At 36.4% G+C, this 18,925-nt stretch overlaps 1 protein-coding gene across 1 annotated transcript; it reads right to left on the bottom strand.

Annotated features, from left to right (window-relative positions):
• Positions 1 to 12,947: 12,947 nt before the first annotated feature.
• LOC147518283 (uncharacterized) lies at positions 12,948 to 18,649 on the bottom strand. The gene is made up of 5 exons (XM_086593877.1): positions 17,992 to 18,649; positions 16,002 to 16,135; positions 14,785 to 14,871; positions 14,620 to 14,704; positions 12,948 to 13,306 (listed from the first exon to the last, which is right to left on the bottom strand). Exons 1-5 carry the CDS (start codon positions 18,647 to 18,649, stop codon positions 12,948 to 12,950), a joined length of 1,323 nt encoding a protein of 440 aa, XP_086450003.1.
• Positions 18,650 to 18,925: the final 276 nt, after the last annotated feature.

Below are 18,925 nucleotides of genomic sequence, written 5' to 3'. Positions count from 1 at the left end.
TACTGTTTATAATATTTGGAGAAGAAGACGATGTGTCAATGATTACATCAAGAATAGTTTTTTATCTTGTTTGGTATAGTTATAATTCATTATACTCTACCTGTTTTGCACTAACACCTCAACCCCATGGCACAATCATCAAATAATGATGATCGAGTTCAATTAAGAACACGAAATTAATCGAGTATGATCTCGACACACGAGGACAAAATGAATAAATGGGCGATCCCTAATATGGATCCCAAAACCATATATAGATATGGTAACTGGATTGAAAAATTGACCCGATAAAATGCGGTAAAAACTATGGAACAAACTATTAGTTTAAATTCCATGAGTAATAATTTAAATCTTTTAAGCCCTCGTGATTTATATCACCATGTGAAGAATTATAAATTTATTCACATAGGCTTATCTGAGGTTGCTTTCGGACCATTGACCCTTTTGGGAATGAATGCTTGTATCCAAGCAACACTTTCGAGAGATGCTAGGTGTCTCGACTATTTACCGTCCCTTATGGGAGCGGTAGAGACTAGTCTTTGTCATGGACCCGTCTATTTTGATGTCTATCCTAATTTAAGTTTAGCTTTATCGGATAGAAATCTTTATGATTCTCAGATCATTACAAATTCAAAGCTAAAGGTTATAACTTTTTACGGATCGAAGTGATAGGAATTACTTACAGAATTCACTACAAGGTGTTCTGGACTTTAACACCTAATGTACGACATAAAACTACACCCGGGTAAAGACTGTGTTAATAGACACAAATCTTTTAACTTCTAGTGTAGCAACACCGGGATGATTCCTTGGAGTGAGATTCAATTTCGAGAATCATGGATTTGCGTGAAAAACTGTTCAACCACAGCCAATCATTAATAATGATTTGGACCGGATATAGTCCAAACAAATGAAAGGTGAAGTTATATTGAACTTTAAGAAACCTTTTGTTGGTAGAAGTTTGTCTTTGAGGTCCCCTTACAAGATCTCTATACCACCCGATCTTCTAGGCATTCAGTTTGAAACTGAATCTACAACACAAGATAATCAATCGTAGAAGAGATCCGTATCTCTAATCAACAAATACCACATGGTATTTATACACAGCAAGCTAGGGAATCTCCCACAGCGTCCGAAATGGATTTTGTTTTATAGATGGATTATACACCTTATGAAACTTATCAATTTTATAAATTAAAATATGAAGAGTTGAGTAAATATTTTACTCCTACAGAATTGAAACCTATGCTTAGACCTTATGATGATTATTATGATTATCATCAGAGGAATTGTACTCCTCTGACAAAATGGTTTTGCTTAGAGTATCAGAATAATAAAATTCTGAATGGCAGAGTTGAGCGTGCAACTCTGAGTAAGGATATTAGTGATTTCTTTAAAGCTAAACAAGAGGCTAGAAGAATTGCTAAGGAAAAAATGGATTTTCCTAACAATAATAATAATAATACCTTAATTACCAAAGATATGAATTTACCTAATAAAGAGGTAATTCTTGAACAGGAAAGAATTGTTATTTCACCTGTTATCAAGGAGGATATTACTCCTACTAATAATTATATTGGAGTTTTAGAATGTGAAACAAAACATTCTAAGGTGAACATGGATATGATGACTGTTCTTCCTCCAATAAAAGAAAAGGATAACCTACTAGTTACTAAAATCAATGATTCTAAGACTTATAAAAAACCAAAAAGTCTTAGAGAAAAGCAGCATTGGAAGAAACTTAGGCCTAAAGCCAAAGCTCTTCGTTTATGTCATAAGTGTGATCATAATGGTCATAAGACTAGTCAGTGTTCTACTAGACCACAAGACTATAGTAATCTTTTGAAGATAAGAAAATTTAAGATTAATCCACAGGAAAAGATTTATAATCTTAATTATCTTCAAAACTTTATGACCTTACAGAATCTTGGTTCTTATAATCATATGAGACTTCCTAATACTTTATATAAAGGAAATTCTCATATCACTAGTATTCAGGATCTACAGTATGAGGTTAATAACCTTAAAACAGACATAAAAGCCTTAAAGACCAATAGGAATATGGTGGACAATTTTGAAATTCAGAATTATACTAAGGCTAATAACATTACATTCCAAAGATGGAATGTCCATGTGAATTTAGTTATTAAAGGAGAATATACTCTCACTAATCATGTTGCCCTTATTGACAGTGGAGCAGATCTAAATTGTATTCAAGAGGGTTTAGTTCCTACTAAATATTTTGAGAAATCTACTCAAAATCTTTCTACTGCTAGTGGCGCACCTATGCAGGTTGCATACAAATTAACAGATGTATTCATCTGCAAAGAAGGACATTGTTTATCTACTACCTTTCTTCTGGTGAAAGATATGTCCCAGCATACTATTTTAGGAAATCCTTTCCTTAACTCTATCATGCCTATTACTAGTATCACTAATATAGGTATTCATGCAACTATTGATAAAAATAGAGTTATCTTTGAGTTCATAACTCCTCCGGTTCAAAAACAGGTTGCTATGATTAATACAAACCTAGTAGCCAAAGAAAGTCAATTAAACTTTCTCAAAGAAGAAATAACTTCTTTAAAGTTACAGCAAAGACTCAACAGTAAGGAGTTTCAGAATAAAATTGAACAAATTAAAAATCAATTTATTACTGAAGTCTGTAGTGATATTCCCAATGCTTTTTGGGAAAGAAAGAAGCATATGGTTTCTTTACCCTATGAATCTAGCTTTAATGAACAGTTTATTCCCACTAAGGCTAGACCCAGTCAAATGAAATCGAGAATTTTGACTTTATGCGAAAAGAGATCCGTGAGTCTTACGGATAAGAAGTTGATTACTCCAAGTAAATCTCCTTGGGTTGTGCAACTTTTTTATGTCAATAAAGCGGTGAGAAAGAAAGAGGTGTTCCCGGACCGGTTATTAATTTCAAACCTCTTAATCTTGCCTTACAATGGATTAGATATCCAATTCTAATAAAAAGATTTATTAGATCGTTTATCTACCGCGATCATCTTCTCAAAGTTTGACCTTAAGTCGGGTTCTTGGCAAGTCCAAATTGCCCCTCGAAGATAGGTATAAAAAATCTGCTTTTACAAAGCATTACCCTTTGGACATTATGAATGGGCCGGTAATGCCCTTTGGTTTGAAGAATGCTCCTTGAATTTCAGAATATCATGAATGAGATTTGCAATCCTTATTAGGATTTTGCTATAGTCTATATTGATGATATTCTAATTTATTCTAAATCTCTAGAAACGACATATTAAGCATTTAAAGATATTTAAAGAGCTTATTAAACGTAATGGTTTAGTAGTATCGGCTCCAAAAATGAAGTTGTTTCAAACAACAAAGTCGTTTTTCTTGGGCATAATATTACCAAGGAAAAATTATTCCTATCGACCGAAGAAGTATTGAGTTTGCTTCTAAATTTCTGATGAAATTTTAGACAAAACTTCGATTACAAAAGATTTCTTGGTAGTCTGAATTATTTGGCGGACTATTATAAAAATCTTTCACAGGATACCTCTATTCTACTCAGATTAACAAAGGTTCCAACCTCTTGGAGTGTACAGCTCATACTAGTCTTGGTACAAAAATTAAAATTTGAAAGGCAAAACAGTTACCTTGCTTATCTTTGCCTAATTTTGATTGGTTAAAAATTGTGGAAACAGATGCTTCTAACCTTGGTTATGGGGGTATCTTAAAACAGAAGAATCCTATCTCTAAGAAAGAAGAATTAATCCGTTTTACTTCTGGAACTTGGAAGAAAGCACAGATTAATTATTCTACTATTAAACAAGAGATTCTGTCCTTGGTAAAGTGTATTCATAAATTCGGGATGATTTCTTGAATCGAAGTTCTTGGTAATGTATTGATTGTAGTCTTTGCTAAACATTATTACTGAAAGATATCAAGAATATTGCTTCTAAACAGATTTTTTTTGGGATGGCAAGCGGATCTTTCGCCTTTGATTTTGATATTGAATATATCAAAGGTGATTCTAATTCTTTGCCGATTTTCTAACTAGAGAATTCTTGCGGGGATCATGAGCACCTCTCTCGAGAGGCAAAGGTCGTGGTTTATACCACAAGAGGCCGAGGAAAAACAAAGGAAAATATAATTTCCTTGGATGCGAGGAGCAATTTCCTCCATTATCACAGCAAAAAAAGGAAAGTCAATGAAAGAGGCAGTCCTTACTCCTCGACTCCTTATGTCCCTAATAAAAGGGCGATCAAACATCATTTATCTTCAACGGGGGATGAAAGCGGTGGATGCCTGATCCTTGGGAAATTCAAAGAAGATATTTTGACACACAGCAGTATCCTGTTGTTGACGGCAAACATAGATATATCTATGAAGAAATATTAGCTTCGGCTACTTCCAGTATGGATATTCACCATACTTTACAGCATCCTGATTCGGAATATAGTCCGATCTCTTACAGCAAAGCAATTTTTAAGAGAATTATCTCTTACAGTGAGTGGGGTTTGGATCCCAACAAGTGTCGAAAATTGAGTTCGACAAATCTCCTATATAATTACTGGGATTATATCTCAGCTTTTACTAATGTGTTTTTGTATCAGAATTCTCACAGGAAACACTCATGGTTTATCAAACTGTGTCCACAGTCAATCAAGACTGACTATCCATATTGGATCTTTCAATGGTGGGAGTATTTTGGTCCAGAATTGGATATTCTCCCGGAGAATCTTTTAGATATTTTTCTAAAATGGACTGACAATCATCCTCAGCTGAAAGGCAATGATAAGATGCCAAGAGGATTATCATCCTTGACCTTTTTTACCATATATGGTATTCCTTGGATTTTCAAGTGGGATTTTAGTTGTGAATATAATCACCTTAAAATTCCCCATCCCAAGAAAAATCTATTCAAGATGGTGGATTTCTTTTCCAACAGATGAAGCCATCATCAGCATTGAGAATGATTTGAAATCATTCATTGAACAGACTCCCAGAATTAATCCTACAGAAGATGTGGATACAGGGAATCCTTTCGAAATGATGAAGAATCTTATCAAATTTCAGAATCCCAGTTTCTCTGATAGCCAAATTAATGAGTTATACATGGAGAAGCTTAAAAATCATTTTGTAAATTCCTTTAAGTTACCAGTTTTGGAATCCTAGGGTACTAAGGAAATTTCATCCTCAGAAAATGCAATGCTATCTTCTCAGCATGATGATGTTTCCATGACATCAATTAATAGTCAGGAAGAAGCAAACCAATTTGCTTGCTTAGCCGGAGAAGGTCAGCCCGAAGAAGAATTGGGTGACAATTTTGATATTACAGAAGCAATAACCCTGTTATATCCAAGCTCTTCTAAGACTCCAGAAGAACCTATGGACATATGGGCCAAGTTCAAAGAAGCCCTTAAGGCAAAACAGGAATCCAAGACTACTTCCTTTAACAAGTAAGGAAGTTCAGGTTTACACGGCAAATTTTCAGAATTCCGAAGATAATAATAATTATCTTTTCAGCATAATGGCAGACACTATGGCCCAAATTAAGGACCAGAAATAGAATCAGCAGCTGTATTCTTATTACTTTATCCAAGAAGGACCCATGAAAGGGATATTTCACCTTTTTCTTTTCTTTAAAGTCAAAAGGTAATGGAATAAAGTATCAAAAGGATTCTTATCCTTTGAAGACAGAAGTAAAAGACAAGTATGCTTTGTCAAGGTGGCCCAGTCGACTGCAATTATTGAAGCACACGTAGCCACTTCCTGTGCGGACTCCAAATTATATTTTGAGTTCCGACTAGTATAAAAGGGATACCTCACCCTTGTTGGGACCAAATACTTATCCAAATACTGTCGACTACACACACCAAACTATTCATATATAATCCCAGTCGACTGCAATTACTGGGATTATATATGAATAAACATAGTAATCTAGGAAGTCTCGAGAATCTGACTTTAAAAGACCCACTCCTAAAAACAAATTTTCTAAGCTTTGTTGTAAAAAATTTGTTTGGGGGTGGGGTGTTCGTGTTTCCGTCCTAAAATGTTTTATGTCCCATTAGAATTGCTTAGGCCGTTTAATTGTATTCCGATTCGGGTTGACATAATCTATGAATTTAGAGTTCAGTCGTTCGTATAACGTATGTCATGCACGCACTTTGAGGCGTTTTCCACTATCTTATATGTCATCCACGGTCGGAATAGAGTGTTTTATGGATCATTGGATTGGAAATTCTCTCCTGATCATTTCCATATCTCATTCGCAAAAATCGGACCGGTAACGAAGCGGCAATTTTGATTTGAAGTTTCGCGAAAAATTCACAAATTTCGAATTGGGCTTGGGCCCAACCCGCGCCCACCGGCAGCGCACCCGCGCCCTTACCTTCACCATCAGTTCATCATTTTTTTTTCCACAAACCGCCATTAACAAAGCTTCAAACCCGACAAAAAAAAAAAAACAAATTAAAAACAAAACCCTAATTAACCCACCACAATCCAAGACCCACCCAAATCTACTCAACAAACCGCCCTACCCACACCTCCACCAATTTACATCAACAAAAACCATCGGAAAATCAAAATAAAAAATAAAAAAATTGGTGCTGCCGCGCCACCACACCACCACCACCATCGTTCTTTTTAGTGAGGTGTCCCTCATTGCTTCCCCCTACCTTTTACAAACCTCAAACCGTATTCAAACTTCCAATGGCTCAACAACGCCGAATTTTACCAGAACAAGCTTTTACTGGCGACCACTTCATGCCGTTTTACGGTGATGAAATGATCAGTAGAGACTGGAATAGCTTGTGGTACTCGACTGAAGCCTATTACCACGAAAACTTAGTCCGACGGTTCTACAATACGAGGGAGTTGGAGGGGACTAGGATTTTTGTTATGGTGGCGAAGAGGAGGAAGGAAGTGACTACTGGGTTGTTGGCTGAGATTCTAGGCATTCCGCCTGGAATCCATCTAGATGTCACGTTGTAGGAGTCCCAATATAATGGGGTAGAGCCATTGATGAACGTGTCGCATCGAAGGGAACTACAATGCGAGATCGCGATTGTGTTCGCCAGCATCCCTAAGAACCAAACCAAATTGGCGCAGCTCGATGGATTGGTCTAAACGCCCCGGGAAGGAGAAGGTCGGCGACATCGGCCCGAATCTGCCTCCACATTTTATGGATATTCCAGAGCGTAAGTACGAAGTTCTGTATCTTGGAGTTTTTGCTTAGCATGATTAGGGGAGTAGGAAGTCGTTTGCACCTCTCCCGTGGTTGATAACCAAGATCATGCCGAAGTTGAGAGCAACTTCAGCGTCGATAGGTCTTACATCACCCTACACGAAATCCTCGCGATCTATAACGAGTGTATCCAACGAGTTTGGAGGTTGCCTCGAGGATAGGGTAGAGGACGAGGAGGATGGTGGAAACGAGAATGCCGAGGGAGGATGGGGAAATCGAGAATGCCTCGAGGATGAGGAGGACTTGACTTGTTTTGATCGGATGCCCCGGAGAGGTGTTAGTCGGATCACGTAACGCATGACCGTAATTCATCGTGGCATGCGTTAAACCAACACTATCTGCGAAGACCTCCCGGACTCGACAGGCAACTATCCATCATAACTTCAAGATCCGTACCGCAGAGAGGATGAGAGGTGGGAACAGATGAGGGCCGAGCTAGAAGCTCAGCGCCAGTTCCAGACCGACATGCTTGCACGATTCCCACCTCACGGGGATTCTCCTTATGGGGACACACCATCGAGGCACGAGCGTCGTCGCGGCGGGCGAATGGTGCCGGCCCATCGAGCTCGAGAGCCATCTCCGGACCGTGTGCCCTCCGCTACCAGTACAGGAGTGGTTAGGGATAGTATCGTTTGATATTTCTAATTTTATTTGTAGTTTTATTATTGCCATTTATTTTAATGTAAGTTTTATTTCCGTAATTTGAATTTTGTAGTGAAATGTACTTCGAATGAAAATTTTAATATAATGCGGTTATTTTCATTATGCGTGGTTATTTACTATTGATCCCACCTTCCCAAATTGTTTGGGGGTGGTTTTATCTATTCCAGCATTATTTTTATATGACCCTCGTCTTAGAATTTATTGCGGAGTCAAGGTGAAAATATGGCCGTTTAGGCATATCTATGAATAAGTATCATGGTAGGATGAAATATCGATTAAATAGGTAGATTCTATCATAAATTCAACCTAAAAGATACTAGGTTTGTTTTAGAATCAAGAAAATGAGTTGTTTCCATTTTCGAGTTTGGAAATCTTCGTATTTCCGGAACCGCCAGAAAACCTTTTGGCAACTTTCCGATCCGTTTTAGCAACTTAAAACCTATATAAACTTCATACATTCTACACTCACAACTCACACTACACCTAACCTCCATCACTCACCTTTCACTCCCACGATTCCCACGTTTAGCCTCATTTTCCGAAGTTTCAAGAACTCCAAAGCACTTTCAGCCCTAGAGGAGTGCACTTTCGCTCGCAAATTTTTCAGATTTTTGTCAAAGCGCTTCGCTTCGCTGGCGCGACCAGCCAAACCAAACACTGGATTTCCAAATCTTGAGGCGCACTCCACGCTTTCGAGAGAGCGATTCGCTACCGACTTCTTCGTGGACCAGAAAAATTCCAGTTTTCTGCGGGTAGTTTCCGGATCATTCGCAGCCTATTCCAGAGCGTAATTTTGAGATGACATCTCCAACATTGATACCGAACGATCTTTCAAGATTTGTTCCAAAGCACTACCTATGGTGCTTGGTTTTCATGAGGCTTATCACATACGTTAGGTGGGAGCCGCTTATGGTAAGACCCGATGCACTTTATTCTCCAACACTAGCATCTTATTTTTACGATAACTGCATTTTCTTTGAAAGACCGGATGGAGAACAAGTATTCTCCATCAACATTGATAATGAACCAATGGAAATTACCGTGTTCTTGCTAGCATTTGTTCTTAGACTTGCTATGCCCTGAAATACAAGACCCATGGTGCTATTGGGTAGATAATATGTATGTCTACACTTATGAGTTTTGCATGAGTCCTATGGGCGCAGGCATTTTCCGTGATCGAGGACCAAGGGAATATAACGTCGCTTTGGTAGCCCTCATCCATGAACATAGGAACTGTTATGTTTTGGATCATGCTAAACATTTGAGGGGAATGACGTTTTTCTTCTGTGAATGACGCCACTTGCAACGTCTTCCTTGCTTTAGCCACGGGACGTATGTGTCATGACCTTCCCCGAACCTTGATGTCTAGTTTAGCTCGATCCCATAGCAAGAGGCATAAGTTCCTTCTTATGCCTGTTCTAGTTTCCCATATTATGCTATGTTTCTTTCCTGTTTTTTGTACACATTTCACGGATTGGATTACGGTCGACACTGTACGACCCACCAATAGTATTATTCGATCTTTCCGTGCAATGACTTGGCAAGGGTGGAGGATACAACCTCATCAGGTTGCACCCTACACCCCGTGCACTCAAGTGGCTCTTAATAGGTTAGCAATAATAGATGATAAATGGCGGGAAGCCTGGCAAATTATCATGGCATGGTAGGACGCAAAGGAACCTCACTTCTTTATGGAAGAAGAGGATGAGGAAGATGATGAGTAATGCGGGAGATAAGGTAAGTTTTCATTCTAGTTAGTGTCTGCTTATGTCCCAAGCAATTTTATTCTTGTTAACCCCATAATGGGTAGAACTCGTATAGAGTTGCGTCAGTTTTTATTTCCTATTTTAGTACGTTCTAACTTTATTTTGCAGATGTTCTTGAATTTCACACGTTTCAATGGTATTTTTCCTACCCTCTTTATTTACAATACTTTGAGGACAAAGCATGCTTCTTGTTTGGAGGGGGGGGGCATAGAAACACGTGTAATTAAGGCATCTATTAGGATATAGATATGTATAATATGCATTTGTTTATAGTTAAAATTTCAAAATTTCAAAAATATAAATAAATAAGTTATGCTATACACTTAGGAATATTGGTATTGTTTTCTTTCTCTATGCTCTTAACAATCTAGAAATCTCACGTAGCTTTTGCATCAGAATAATTTTTAGAAACTTAGGTTAATATGTGGTAATAATCTTTGCATCTATCTATAAATATATTACATGAGTATCGATGATTGTTAGCAGTAAGTTTCTGAAATCTAGGCTAGAGTACTTATTCTACAAATCCTGTGAGAATATAGCCTAAAGCCTTACATGAGCGAAACATTTGAGAAATGACACAAGGGAGAAGTAAATCCGGATAGAGAAATCACACGTCCACTTGCTTGATCACTATGCCATATCCTAAGCGAGAATTTAGGCCCTCTTTGGATCGATATAGCCAGAAATTCAAACCTATGAATTATTTTCCTCTAGTCGCCCCTCTGAGCCTTTCTTTAGCCTTTCATAAACCACAAATCCTTTACCCTGTTACAAAACAAAACAAAATAAAAAAAATAAAAAATAAATAAAAATCAACCTACCCAATTTAGATAAGTCTGAGAATAGAATGAGGAAGAAAGAAGAAGAGAAAAACCTGTGTAAACAAAAGTTAGTTAATTGCTTTAGAAAATAAAGAAAAGAAGTTTCCATCCAAAGAAAAGAAAAATAAAAATAGAAATAAAATAAAAGCTCCAAAAATAGAATAAAAGGGAGTCAAAAGCCAAAGAAAAGAAAAAGAAAAAAAAATGGCTAAGGATGGAAACAAAGTATAGAAGCAAAAGAAAATAACAAGGTTTTCTCTAAGTTACATAATATGAAGACTCTATTATCTCAGACTTATCCTTTTGAATATCCATTTCCTTCCTTCTTAAACCATCTCCTAATCCCCGCAACACCTAATAAAGACCTCTAGCTCAATTAGGAATAGGTTAGTGTGATAGTAAGTGGTAGATGTGTTTGATCAACTCCGGCTTCCTTGTTGTCATTGAGATTGTAAGGTAAAGTGTACCCAATCGCATTAATCGGAGTAAATGGAACCTCGAGTGGAAAAATCGAGTGTTGTATCTTGACTATTATTGTGAGAACCTACTTAAGGACGCTATCTAGAGTTTCAGAAACGAACCTGCTAGACATTTCATAGTATTACTCATTGTATATATGTTTATGGTAGATGATTGATTATTATGTATATATTAGCTTAGGTTTCGACTTGATTACTCTATATGCATTGCTAGTGAGAGGTATAGTTAATTTAGAGCATGAATACGGAAACAATAGTTTTATTTCTTAGTCGTTGTAGTATAGATGAAGTTTGTGAGTACCTTCACTGGAAAACTCTCACGAGGTTATAACTTCGTCCCACTAGGGAATTCCTAGTGGTTTAAGGCCTTGTTGCATATGGTCAATGCAATCGCACTCAGCGAAACAAGAGTATATAGAACTCCATTTTTGGTCACTTATTCTAATTTCTCATCTTTGCTTGAGGACAAGCAAAATGCTGTTTGGGGGTGGTTTGATAAGAGCCCAAAACTGTAGTTTTAACCCTCAGAATAGTCATACTATTAGACCAATTATGTGAGTAATAATTAAGAGTTAACACCGACACGTGTTTTATGCATTTCAGGCTTCAAAGTCCATTATGTGCAGAAATGTGCCACTTTAGCGAGATAAAGGAGCAAAGGTCGGTTACTAAGGAGCTCCGTAATTAAAGGCCAAGTTTCAAGAAGACAAAGCCTTTCTAAAGCCCGATCAAAAGCTGAAAAGTCGACGCGGGCAGAAACAGCACACAAGTCAGCAGAACTTCCGAAGGCTGTATCTTTGGACTCAGACCTCGGAATGGGGCCTACCTTATGTCAAAACGACCGGCTCGGGAAGAGATTTCCAATGGTCTAAGCCTTGATCCAATCAGAGGAGCAGAAGTGGACAAAAAGTCTATTGAAGCCAACTGCAGCTGAAGAGGCCTTTTTGGACTGAAAGAATTGGGTTTTGGGCCTGATTCTCTGGCCCAAAACGTGGCTCCAAGCCCATGCACGATTTTTGGATCTGAAAGTATAAAAACCAAAGCTTAGCTCTTTGTTAATGGTAGATAGGGTAAATAGTTAAGGTAGCTAGTTAGACCTAAAACTATATATAATTCTAGATCTAGTTTTCAGTAGAGTAATTAAGTTTAAGTTCCATTTTCAATTCTTGTTTTAGATTAAGTCTTTGAATCATTGTTCTTGATTGATTAGATAAATAAGAATAGTTATTTTTGTCAATTTCGATTCTTGTCAGTTACATTGTGTTAGATCTGATTTCATTTATTACTTGTTATTCAATTCTTAGTTATTAATTAGATTTTAATTATTGTTTAAATTAGATTAGTAAATTTCAATTCTTTATATTATGTTTAGTTTTAATTTAATCGAAATGATTATGTAATGATTCTCGCTAAACCTCCATTAGAGGGGTTGAGAAGCCTTGATGAAAGCTTGATTCCGATTATCGTAGAAGTCGTCGTAAATTTCTTTTTCCACTCTAGAAACGATTAGTTCACCATGAGAATGGGTTTAATCGCTCACATGCTAGTTATGAATTGGTAGGAATGCCATGTGTAATTAGGGATTAGGAGTAACCATATTGTTTCTCGCGGGCGCTTCAATTCGGATTACTTACGATTCTGTCGTTAGTAAGATTAAGTCGAGTTAAGGTGGAATCAATCCCCCTCTAACTCCTTATCATAGAATCAACGTAGCATTCCCATAGTTGTTCTGATAATCGACTAGTTGCATCTTGTGGGTAGTTGCATCGTAGTCTAGTTGCCACTTCGTAAATCTCTCATTAGACTTTAGAGTTAAGAATACTTATACGTAGAAAACACAGCATGTGGAAGGACTAGGAGTGGAACGAATCACTCTACTCCACTATATCTCATAGGATTGAGAGTAGAAACTTTGATAAACATATAGGCACATAAGAAAGTTTTAGTTTACTTATGTTTTGAGTTCATCGTTCATTTCGTAGGTAAACTATACAATTTTATGTTTTATCACGTACCTTCCTGCTGTTCTACGTCCTGAAACATGACCATATGCTAGAAGATCGTGAATAGTCCACAATAAAATTGCTCTCATGTTGAAAGTATTCTTACTGCAAAAATCATAAGTTTCTGCCCCCTTGGACCACAAGTTTCTGAGTTCTTCAATAAGCGGCTGCAAATAAACATCAATTTCATCTCCTGGATTACTTGGAATCAATAGTGTTAACATTACAAACTCTTTACGCATGCACAAGGATGGAGGAAGATTGTACGGGACGATCATTACAGGCCAACAACTATGAATGCTATTGTTGTTACCAAATGGATTAAATCCATCTGTTGCAAGTCCTAATCGAACATTACGTGGCTCAGTAGCGAAATCGCTCTACCGATAATTAATAGACTTCCAACAAGAAGAATCTACTGGGTGCCGCATATGACTTTGGTTTGGAACTGATTTTGCATGCCATGTCATATTCTCAGCAAGCCACGTCACACTATACATCTTCTGCACACTAAACCAATATTTGTAACTGTTTGGGCGTTATTAATTTGTTAAGCTATTTACTTACGTTTTATTACCGTTACAAATTATTTTTAGTATCGGTTTTTCAGTGTGACTGAAATTATTTACTAACGGTTTTTTAGCCTCAATTGCGGCCATTATTTGCAAAAACAGTAACGGTATCCTTTACTTTCTAACGGTTTTCCAGCTTAGCTTAAGTAAACTATTAGTAACGGTTGTGAGAAGTTACTAACGGTTTGTTTTGTGTGGAATGTGTTACTGATTGAATCCTTTACTAACATTTTTTTCATCCATTGCTAACGTTTTTTTCAGCTTTTTAAGTGTAAGTAAATGAAGAGATTAGTAACGCTTTTTTGCCATTACGAAACAGTTGCGTATTAAAAAAAAAAAAAAACTTTCTCCTACCACCCATTGAGCACCTTCACCTGCATAAAATGCCCCCACTTTTTTTGAGAATTCCACAAAAGTTATCACTAGACAAAAAACCTCACAAGTACATCCAATCAAGTAATTCATTATATTACTACAAATCACAACCAAAAAGTCATACATAAACATTTGATGCACCACAAGGAAATAAACATTTCTTCAAAACCAATAAGATTTGTCAGGGAGCTCATCCTCATCTTCTTCAACTATCTACGCCTTGACAATCCATGAATCTTTAATCCTAATAATAACAAAAATTAAAATGTATACGACATAGGCAAAATGAAAGAAACATCCATACCTGAATTGAGTCGATGCTAATTTCAAGTATTACCCAAATACCTCAAAAACTTTCTAGCTAAGTAGTAAGATATATCAATATGAACACAATACACTTGCTAAACAGGTGCCTTATACTAGTATGACTAGCTAGCATAAGGCCACTAACCTATTAATGCAAGTACATATTAGTACACGATGTTAAATCATGCAAAATAACTAGATCAATATTTAAAATTAGGAGAAATATATGTAACATTAAAACTTATAAGCCAGCATAACTATAACCACAACGAAGTAGATATGAGATGCACTACACCTAAACAGGATATCCGCAAACTATTAAATTTGTTACCTAACTATATACGTATACCACGGTGACTACAAGCCTTGTTTGTTAAACCGTAAATAAGATATGATAACTAACCTGCATAAAACCTTCTAGTCAGATATTGAACAGCAGCTGCAACAACATGTTCTTCTTCTCTAAACTGAACATACACATTGCCCACCTACCAACAAAATGAGCAAATTTTCATTATTAACAAAACATACAAACTTGGGGTGCACTATACTATGAAAGATAACTTACCATGTGGTCAGCCAAGTTATCATAGATGTTCAAACTCTCAATCTCCCCATACTTACTTAGCTCCTCAAATAAATCCTTATAGAAATCCTACAACGACAAAAAGCCCATGCCAATTTTATCTAATTACAAATACACCCAAGCCTGCACAAGACACTAGACTTAGATCCATAGCTCTCCGGATGTGGCTTTAGTCTTTTTTCTAACAAAATGTAAATAAGAGTTTAGGACCAAGATACATGCCTTGAAACTATCAGCCCTTGTCCTCGATGGATATTCACTAGTTGTACGTATCACAAGGAACCTGAAAACAAATAACAGATACACCATTGTCAAGTCTTAAAACTCATTTCATCATATTAGAATATCAACAAATGGAAATCCAAATGACCTTCTCTGAATCAGCAATAGCCGTTGGAGTAGCACCAGAAGGTTGCAATAGTTGAAAAGGTAGAGTACCCACAGAGGCAAAATTACTCCATATTTGTCTAACATTTCATATATTTAAAGTTCCTAAAAGAATTCCAAAGTAGATAGAAACAAGAATTTTTAAATCCATACTAGATCCATACAAGATTTTTAAATGCAAGACTTAGCTAACATTGTCCAAAGTAATTATATGCTTGCATAAACAGAACCAACGTATGTGAGTACAAGTAAAAAAGTACGACAGTGTTGAATTAATTCCAAATCTTGCCCTGCCTGGAAAATCTTAATTACAAATACGGAGACCTAATTTACTTTTAACTTTTCTGTATCTCCACAAGCTAGTTGGAGTTAGGTAGACCTCTATCAGTAATATTATATCTTTAAAAAACTTACTCCTAGGGCACATATGACCTGTAGCATCATATGGTGTTATAATTACATGTAGCATCATGGTGTTATAATTACCAGTAGCACATGGTAGCATAAGACCTGTAGCATCATGGTATTATAATGAGGTGCAGGGAATAAAAACTAGGTAGTTATATAGTACTAAAAGTTATAAGTACTATAAAAGAAAAAGTAAATAAATGAGAAAACTAAATAAACAAATAACGACTTAAAAAGGATAGGCAAATATACTTATGACCTTGAGGTGCTCCAAATTGAGCTACCTAAACCAGTAGTTCACTCCAACAAAACTTATACTACCAAGCTACTATCTAAGTATCTGATAACAATACAAGACTGACAAATGCTAAAGAGCCAGAATTACAAGTGAAGAGGTAACATACCACAACTTTGATCTTAGCAAGATTGCTTTCCTTTTTGGTTATCTCTGTTTCATTTGTTTGTAATTTGTTTGAGACATCAGCTACTTGTCTTCTCTGCTGCCTGCTAGTCTTTGCACTGAAGCCATTAACAAACCCTATTGTAACAAGAGGCAGAAACAATGATGGCTCAAAGGATTAATATATCTGACCATCTCGATATATTAATATCCTCCCAAACTTAATTACACTGAGAAGATCTTACAATTTAGTTTAAAGGAGTGGATCTGTAATTCTCATATATCTGAGCTTCTACCTTGACCCTACCGAGTTACTAGATAGGAGCCAGAAGCTAGCAAATTCCCATTCCAACAGCGCAACTCTAAACGCACACGCTACTATATCTTTAACTTTTAAAGGGGGTGGACTACATGAGTATAAAAAGTGTGTTCATAACTTCATATTTTTCTTAGCTGTTCAAGGACTAATCCTACATTCTATCAGCTACACCAACTTTCAAATACCATTGAACTCACAAACAAACTTCACTAGTTCCTTTTACACTTCCATCCCTTCTATTTATGATTCCCTGATTCTACACTTCACTCCATTTCTACCCTAAACTAAGTAAGTATTCAAAGGTTCTTAATGTTAATAGTTTAAATGGAGTGTTGAACTTGATACAGTAGCTTCTAACTTGAGCTTATCAGATCGGAGTCACAAGCTAGCAAATACCCACGCCTAGGGCGCAACTCTAAACATTCATGCTACTAAGCTAACTTTAGAAAAGTTATCAAATGAGCAAAAGAAGTTTGTTAATTATTCAAGGCTATATTTTCCCTAATATCTCTATGAACAATCCATAGCTGACAAAACCTCACTAATCATACATTCAAAGTCTTTCAAATGTTAATAACAATTGAGCCCCATGTTACATAACCCATAAACACACATGCCCAACTAGATATAACATCAAAAATCAATACTTTATTTCGTGAACATTAACAAACAACTATTCCTAGTAAGTTACCAATCATTTATCAAATCTGACCTGGCATAAGATTGAAACAAGATCTACGAAGAGTGAAAAATAGAACAAATTAAAACTGTTGAACAAAGTTCAAACTTTCATCAAACAATTTAAAAATTCAACGAACATTAAGAGATATTCAACAAAACAACGAACCTATGTTCACAAATCCCTTACCAAAATTAGTTTTCCAAATCAAAAAAGTTGAGTGTCACATTGAGAAACCTAACTCGTTCTCAAAATGAAATCTGAAATCCAATTAAACCGTTGGTATATAAGCATAAAAAGTAAATAAGAGAATTGAAGAGGAAGGCACAAAAATAAAAACCTAAATTTTTGAAACCCTAAAAAGAGAAGAAGAATTGAAGAAGAAGAAGAAGAAAGAGAGGAAGAACTAACAAAAGAAGAAGAAAAAAACCTTACCTTCGTTTTTGATGAGGAAGTGCTGGTTTGAGCCAACCACTTCGGGCTCTCTGAAAGTGAGAGAGAGGAGTGCGGGATTCCAACTTTCAGTTTTAGACTGTCCTTTATTTTTTAGATTTTTTTATTTTTTATTTTATTTCTAACGGTATCCATGTGTTAGTCAACCGTGACGAATTAATTCCGATAATTATCTTAAATTAAGTAATGGATAAAGTGACATACTAACAGTTTATAAACATTAATAATTGTGTAACGGTTAAAAAATGTTACTAAGCGAAAAATGAGTGCGTTACAAAATCACCCTTTTGGTGTATTGGCAACCTTTCTGTTAAAGGAAAATATGTTAGCTTCTTCATTGGCAAAGGTTTAGCCCTTGGCTTGGATTCATCAGTTGGCTTCCATCTGCTCTAACCACATGTAGGACAACTAACTCTATTTTCATTTTCCTTCCCCCAGTATAAAATACAATCATTTGGACATGCATGGATAATCTCACACTTCATAATGCAATGATGCCTTTATCATACTTTTTAGCACTATCCGTTTTATGTACCAATGTACTCTTATCCGCGTAATCCTCTTTAAGAATCCCAAAGAATCGTGGTGAAACTCTGAAACTATTATTGGACCACCGATGTCTAGACTTCATCCCCAATAGCTCAATTGTCGCTGCAAACTTTGAATGTTCACCTTCACATGAAGGATACAAGGGTTGTAATGCATCTTCCATCAATTTCTTGTACCGAACATCCTCATGTATATTGATTTGAATATCATCTAGCGAAATATCACCATTAGGAGCATCATCTTCATCTTGATTCTCATCCACCTCATCCAGACATGCATCCAAGTCATTAGGTTGACTATGCCCAAATGTATCGTTCACCATCTCCACCATTCTTGGAAGCATCTCTTCATTACCGACACAAGTTGAGGTACAAGCAACACTAGCATTGACATTTTTTATGGAAGAACGCTCTCTATGTTGAACCCATGATGTGTAAGAGCTTGTTATACCCTTACGAATTAAATGGTAAAAAATATCTTCAGCTGATCTCTTCTCTTGGTTACCGCAGTCAACACAAGGACAGCAGTACCAGTCAATTTTTTTCCCCAAACTATTTTGGGTAATTTTAATGAATGAACGAGCACCTTCAATGTATTCCGTAGATAACGTCGGTGCCTTCATCCATGCCTTGCTTGGCACTTTCGTAGACATCTTTTACAACAAAAAAAAATCAGTACAAATGCCACTTGCATATCAAATAAAGTGTCATACTAACTAACTAATATGACTTGCAGCACACACACACAAACGAGTAATATTACATCACCAAGAACATATTAATTAAATTAAACTTGTAGTAGTGAAATCCATATAATCAAAAATTTCATGAGTCGATATGCAACTAATTTTTTTTACTATGTTTATGGCAGCACTCACTCTAAATTCGTAGTTCTGCCCCTATATTAGACAATCACCACACAAATAACA

The sequence above is a fragment of the Coptis chinensis genome, chromosome 2 (assembly GCF_015680905.1).
Source record: "Coptis chinensis isolate HL-2020 chromosome 2, ASM1568090v1, whole genome shotgun sequence".
Lineage (NCBI taxonomy): Eukaryota > Viridiplantae > Streptophyta > Magnoliopsida > Ranunculales > Ranunculaceae > Coptis > Coptis chinensis.
This window is presented reverse-complemented; position numbering and strand designations above follow the sequence as displayed.

Bases quoted from the DNA above. Each gene is read 5' to 3' on its own strand.
- LOC147518283 (XM_086593877.1), bottom strand. From the start codon at position 18,649: ATGTCTACGAAAGTGCCAAGCAAGGCATGGATGAAGGCACCGACGTTA. The intron at 16,136-17,991 runs GTACATTGGTAC...TTGTTACAATAG, and splicing joins AGAGGATTACGCGGATAAGA to GGTTTGTTAATGGCTTCAGT. The intron at 14,872-16,001 runs GTATGTTACCTC...TTGTCGTTGTAG, and splicing joins TTGCTAAGATCAAAGTTGTG to GATTTCTATAAGGATTTATT.